Genomic DNA, 6,915 nt, shown 5'->3' with positions numbered 1-6,915 from the left:
CACTCCAGCCTGGGTGACAGACTCCGTCTCAAAAAAAAAAAAAAAAAGATAGAATGCCCTTACAATGCTGAGTCATGTGTATCTTTCTGAGAAGAAGGCCCAGTGCTTTCATGAGAATCTCAAAGGACTCCCAACCACCCCACCATGGGGATCCCTCCAAAACATCCTGTCTCCGTGTTCCAGGGATGGGGCTGGCCTCAGGGGAAGGAGTTTGCTGTGACCAATCCTCAGCAGGTACCTGCGCACTGACAACCCCCTGCCTTTTCCAGACCACGTGACCAAAGAGAAGCTGGACCGCATTCTGGCCATGATCCAAGGCTCCCATCAGAAGGCCCTGGTGATGTGAGTAGGGCCCTCAGGGAGGTACTGGGAGAGCAGTAAGTGCCCTTGGCTCCCATAGGCTCCCCCAAATCTGGGGCAGATTCCATGGATCTTGTTTTTAGAGCCCAGAACCAGACAGGAGCTACCTGTTTCTTTCTTGGTGTTAAGAAATGGTTCTGTGTGCCAGGTCTTGGGTTGGCCAACGGGAGGCCAAGAAGAGCAAGAGAACCAAGCTGTCCTGCTGAGATTATATGATCTAATGGCAGGGAAACCAGGGACCACATCATCGGAGTACAGAGCTCAAGGGCAAGAGCAGCCAAGGAGTTAAGAGCTTGGGCTCTGGAGCCACCTTGCCTGGGTTTCCTGACTATCAGGCACCTGGTGATGAAGGAGGGCAGGAAAGGTGGCTGGAGGAGCCACGGTGGCAGGGCACACAAAGCAAGTGAGGAGCTTCCAGAGAGGTGCTTCTCGTGAGGGAAAGGGTAGGTGGTCCACCCAGCTGCAGCCCCCCTCCTGATCTGCAGGTACTCCAACCTCGACCTGAAGACCCAGGAGGCCTATGAGATGGCTGTGAGAGGCCTGATCCGGCCCATGAACAAGTCCCCGATGCTGATAACTGGCATCCGATGCCTCTACTTTGCACCTCCGGAATTCCTCTTAGGTAGGTTGGCCAAGGAAGTTGGAGCAGTGAGATGGGGCCCCTGGGTTTGGGAGTCACTCAGGAACGCTCTTGCAGAGGTCACTGTTGTCTGGCTCAGCTGAGGCCAGCACACGCTGCCCTGATCTCTGTGGGCCAAGGCATCAGGTGCCAACTTCCTTCCCAGCCCTGGCCTGGACTTGGCTGATGACAGAGCTCACAGAACAAAAGCTCTCTTATCTCTTGCCAAGTCACCCTTGGAAGCCAGACCTTACCAAGCAAAGGTTATATTTAGTGGCTCATTTCCAGAGCTGCCATGTTTGAAGCTGTGAGGGCTCCATCAGACACAACTCTTACCTCCCCAGTCCCACCTAGCTCAGGCCCCTCTTATCTGTGTTCCTTTTGTCTCTCCCTGCCCCTGCCCCTTTTTTCTGTTGGTCATGTTAATGCCTGCTCCTCTGCTTGGGCACTGAACTCTCTGTTTATTAAGCACTTTCTATAAATGATCTCTGTTACTCCTCATAACTCCCATTTTACAGATAGGGAAACTGAGTCTTAGTAAAAGGCAGGTTCTAACCTGGGCAACATGGCAAGACCCTGTCTCTACAAAAAATAAAAAATTAGCCAGTTGTGATGGCTCAGAATTGTAGTCCTAGCTACTCCAGAGGCTGAGGCAGGAGGACCATGTGAGCCTAGGAGGTCGAGGCTGCAGTGATCTGTGATCATACCACTGCACTCCAGCCTGGGTGATGGAATGAGACCTTGTTGCCAAGAAAGGGCAGATTCTGACTTAGCAGGTCCCGGTGGGGCCTGAGGTTCTGCAAGTCTAACACATTTCAGGTGGCACCCACAGGGCAGGTCCTCTGAATAGCACAACCTGGAGAGCTTAGGGGTCTTGCTAAGGTTGTTACATACCTAGGAGGTATCCAAGGGGTGTGGGTTCACAACCACACACTAGAGGCTGTGCTCTCACCACCATGTCTGTCATTGTGTGTCCCTGGCAGAGGTGCAGTGCGTGCATGAGACGCAGAAAGAGCTGCGAAAGTTGGTTCATGAAATCGGCCTGGAGCTAAAGACCACTGCTGTCTGCTCCCAAGTGCGGCGCACGCGCGACGGCTTCTTCACGCTAGACAGTGCCCTCCTGAGGACCCAGTGGGACCTAACCAATATCCAGGATGCTATCCGGGCTGCTGCCCCCCAGGTAGCTGCAGAGCTGGAGAAGAGCTTGAGCCCGGGGCTGGACACCAAGCAGCTCCCCAGTCCAGGATGGTCCTGGGACTCCCAGGGCCGGAGCTCTACCTTGGGGCTGGAGAGGGGTGTGGGGCAGTGAGTGCCCAGGCAGCTGCTGGGGCAGTGGATGGATAAATAGAAGAACTGCTATGAGCTGGACCTGATAGCTGTATAGAAAGTGAGAGTAGGGGCACCTTTTCTACATGTGACACAAAACTCAAGCTGTAACAGAAAGATCAATGGACTTGACCCAACTGAAAAGGAAAAACTTCTGTATGGAAGAAAAGACAGTAAACAAATGACAGACTGATAGAAAGTATTGGCAAACCAGGCGTGGTGGCGGGCACTTGTAATTCCAGCTAGTCCCAAGGCTGAGGCAGGAGAATTGCTTGAGCCCAAGAGTTTAAGGTTATAGTGCGCTAGACGGCGCCTGTGAATAGCCACTGCACTCTAGTCTGGGGAACATATAAGACCCCCCATATCTCAAAAAAATCCCCAATAAACTATGTGCCCATGAAAATTAAAAATTAAAAAAAATTATAAGTATTTGCAGTGTCATTAACCAAGGATTAATATCCACAATATACAGAGAGCCCTTAGAAATCAATAAGAAAACAATGACAAAATTAGGCAAATGAGATGAAGTGTGTATCAGAAGAAATCCAAATGGCTAGTATGCCAGAAATGACACTCAACCTCTTTAATACTGGAAGACATAAATGAAAATGAGATGATTTTTGTTGTTTTTCTGTTATTGTTTTGAGACGGAGTCTCACGCTTGTTGCCCAGGCTGGAGTGCAGTGGCGCGATCTTTGCTCACTGCAGCCTCCGCCTCCCAGGTTCAAGTGATTCTCCTGCCTCAGCCTCCCAAGTAGCTGGGATCACAGGCGCCTGCCACCACACCTGGCTAATTTTTTGTATCCGAGATGAGGTTTCACCATGTTGGCCTGGTTTGGCCTCCCAAAGTGCTGGGATTACAGGCGTGAGCCACTGCACCTGGCCGGGACCTCAGTCTTTTCTCTTAAAGATCTTCAGTTTATTGAATGAGCTCCACCCACAATTGTGGTGGATAATCAGCGTGACTCAAAGTCTACCAATTGACTGATTGAAATGTTAATTGTTTTTTTATTTTTGTTTTTGAGACTTGCTTTGTGGCCCAGGCTGGAGTGCAGTGGTGCGATCTAGGTTCACTGCAACCTCCGCTTCCTGGGTTCATGCCATTCTCCTGCCTCAGCCTCCCGAGTAGCTGGGACTACAGGCGTCCACCACCATGCCCAGCTAATTTTTTTGTATTTTTAATAGAGACGGTGTTGCACCGTGTTAGCCAGGATGGTCTCAATCTCCTGACCTCGTGATCCGCCCGCTTGGCCTTCCAAAGTACTGGGATTACAGCCGTGAGCCACCACACCCGGCCTGTTTTGTTTTTATTTTTCTGAGACGGAGTCTCACTCAGTCATCCAGGTTGGAGTGCAGTGGCGCAATCTCAGCTCACTGCAACCTCTGCCTCCCAGGTTGAGGCAATTCTCCTGCCTCAGCTTCTCGAGTAGCTGGGATTACAGGTGTGTACCACCACACCTGGCTAATTTTTGCATTTTTAGTAGAGACAGGGTTTCACCATGTTGGCCAGGCTGGTCTGGAACTCCTGACCTCAGGTGATCCACCCACCTCGGCCTCCCAAAGCGCTGGGATTACACCCACCTTGGCCTTCCAAAGTGCTGGGATGACAGGCATGAGCCACCACACCTGGCCTGTTTTTGTTTTTTAGACAGGGTCTTGCTCTGTCACCCAGGCTGGAGTGCAGTGATGCAAACATGACTCACTGCAGCTTTGTCCTCTCAGGCTTAACCATCTTTCCACCTCAGCCTCCGGAATAGCTGGGACTACAGGCACGCACACGGTATCTGGCTTATTTATTTATTTATTTATTTTATTTTATTTTTGAGACAGGGCCTCGCACTGTTGCCTAGGCTGGAGTGCAGTGGCACGATTTTGACTCATTGCAGCCTCGACCTCCTGGGTCAAGCGATTCTTCCTGCCTCAGTCTCTGGAGTTGCTGGGATTACCAGTGTGCACCACCAAGCCTGGCTAATTTTTGTATTTTTAGTAGAGACAGGGTTTCACCATGTTGGCCAGGCTGGTCTCGGACTCCTGACCTCAGGTGATCCGCCCACCTCGGCCTTCCAAAGTACTGGGATTATAGGCATGAGCCACTGTGCCCTCCCTGTTTTTTTTAGACAGAGTCTTGCTCTGTCACCCAGGCTGGAGTGCAGTGGTGCAAACATGACTCACTGCAACGTCATCCTCCCAGGTTCAACCATCTTCCCACCTCACCCTCCAGAATAGCTGGGACTACAGGCGTGCACCATGATGCCTGGCTAAATTTTTTTTTCCAGCTAATTTTATTACTATTTTTTTGAGACGGAGTCTTGCTCTGTCACCCAGGCTGGAGTGCAATGACACGATCTCAGCTTGCTGCAACCTCCGTCTCCCAGGGTCAAGTGATTCTCCTGCCTCAGCCTCCCAAGTAGCTGGGATTATAGGTGTTCGCCACCATGCCCAGCTAATTTTTGTATTTTTAGTAGAGGCGGGGTTTCACCATGTTGGACAGGCTGGTCTCAATGTCCTGACCTCAGGTGATCTGCCCACTTCAGCCTCCCAAAGTACTGGGATTACAGGCGTGAGCCACCGTACCTGGCCCACCTGAGATCAGGAGTTTGAGACCAGCCTGGCCAACATAGTGAAATCCTGTCTCTACTAAAAATACAAAAATTAGCCAGCTATGGTGACGCACTCCTGTAATCCCAGCTACTTGGAAGGCTGAGGCATAAGAATCGCTGGAGCCCAGGAGGTGGAGATTGCCATTAGCTGAGATTGTGCCCCTGCATTCCAGTCTGGGCGAGAGAGTGAGACTCTGTCTCAGAAAAGAAAAAAAAAAAAAAAAAAAAAGGCCAGGCACGGTGGCTCACGCCTGTAATCCCGGCACTTTGGGAGGCCAGGGTAGGTGGATCACAAGGTCAGGAGTTCAAGACCAGCCTGACCAACATGGTGAAACCCATTTCTACTAAAAATACAAAATTAACCGGGCGTGGTTGCACGTGCCTGTAGTCCCAGCTACCCAGGAGGCTGATGCAGAAGAATAGCTGGAACCCAGGAGGCGGAGCTTGCAGTGAGTGGAGATTGCGCCACTACACTCCAGCCTGGGTGACAGAGTGAGATTCTGTCTCAAAAAAAAAAAGAAAAGAAAACAGAACAACATCAGCAATATTTAGGCAAGCAGAATCCAACGAAATGGTGAGGAAAGCTGGGTGGGAGTGGAGAGTATCGGCAAAACTCAGTTCTTTGGAAAAATTAGGTAACTTGAACGTAGGGCACATGGGCTGTCACACCACCCTATTTAGAGTCCTTATTGGCATAGAGATGATAAAAGTGGACTCTGTGATGGCCTCTCATGATCTCAGGATAGCAGGATAGGGAAACTCTGAGTCATGGCCAAAATATTTGGTCAATGTATAGCCTCAGACAGCTGGGAATACCACCTCAAATCACTTGGATAAGGAGATGTTTTCCTTATTCTGTGTCTTTAACTCTGAGAAGGATGGAGTTGCACAATCAATGATTGTTAAAAATGTACCAAATCTGTAAGCATCATGAGGTGTTTAAGCTGAGCTTTTAAATTAAAATTCTGCTGGGCGTGGCAGCTCATGCCTGTAATTCCAGCACTTTGGGATCCCCACACAGGAGGACTGCTTGAGTCCAGAAGTTTGAGACCAGCCTGGGCAACACAAGGAGATCCTGTCTCTACAAAAAAAAAAAAAAAAAAAAAAGCCGGGCGTGTTGGTGTGTGCCTGTAGTCCCAGCTACTAGGGAGGCTGAGATGGGAGGATCGCTTGAACCTAGCAAGTCAAGGCGGCAGTAAATGGAGATCTGTACTCCAGCCTGGGCAACAGAGCGAGACCCTATGTCAGAAAAAAAAGAAAAGCTACCCAGCAGGCTAAGCATGGTGGCTCATGCCTGTAACCCCTGCACTTTGGGAAGCCAAAGCAGGTGGATCACTTGAGGTCAGGAGTTCGAGACCAGCCTGGCCAACATGGTGAAACCCTGTCTCTACCAAAAATACAAAAATTAGCCGGGTATGGTGGCGCTTGTCTGTAGTCGCAGCTACTCCAGATCTGGGCTGAGGTGGGAGAATCATTTGAACCTAGGAGATGGAGGTTGCAGTGAGCCGAAATCACACCACTGTACTCTAGCCTGGGTGACAGAGTGAGACCCTATCTCAAAACAAACAAACAAAAACCCCACCAGCAACCTTGCTAACAAATCCACAGGCCCCCACATCTGCCAGTTGCCCGCCTGGATGAACTGGGCTCCTGGGGGAGATGTGTGGCCCCCAGGCTACTCATCTTGGCTTTCACAGCTGAAGGGCCTGGGTCGAACCTCAGCTTACTGTGTTTACTGACTGGGTAATGTGACCTCTGTGAAGCTGGTCACCTATCTATAAAATGGGGATTAAAATGACACTCACTGGGGCTCATTCTCTTTCATCCCACCCACGTGTGTTAATCGCGTGCTCCTGTAGGCCAGCCACTGCTCTGGGTGCTAGGACTTGGTACTCAAGGACAGATGAGGCTCTAGGTCTCACAGAGATTATGACATAGTGGGATCAAGCAAGAAAATAATGGAGTGATGAGCACAGGGAGGAGATCTGGCTGGTCAGTGAAGCAGAGGCT

At 50.4% G+C, this 6,915-nt stretch overlaps 1 protein-coding gene across 1 annotated transcript in view; it reads left to right on the top strand.

Moving 5' to 3' along the window:
• Positions 1–6,902, top strand: part of LOC116475645 (pseudouridylate synthase TRUB2, mitochondrial) — a 124,250-nt gene extending 117,348 nt beyond the window's left edge. Inside the window, exons 2-4 of the mRNA XM_032165100.2 lie at positions 269–342; positions 846–982; positions 1,963–6,902. Coding sequence (XP_032020991.1) covers positions 308–342; positions 846–982; positions 1,963–2,288 — 498 coding nt within the window. The 5' untranslated portion in view covers positions 269–307 and the 3' untranslated portion in view covers positions 2,289–6,902. The remainder of the gene's footprint in view (positions 1–268; positions 343–845; positions 983–1,962) is intronic.
• The last annotated feature ends 13 nt before the right edge of the window (positions 6,903–6,915 follow it).

The sequence above is a fragment of the Hylobates moloch genome, unplaced genomic scaffold, assembly GCF_009828535.3.
Source record: "Hylobates moloch isolate HMO894 unplaced genomic scaffold, HMol_V3 SCAFFOLD_10, whole genome shotgun sequence".
NCBI classification, from domain to species: Eukaryota; Metazoa; Chordata; class Mammalia; order Primates; family Hylobatidae; genus Hylobates; species Hylobates moloch.
Note: the sequence above shows the minus strand (reverse complement) of the source record. Positions and strands in the feature narration are given on the sequence as shown.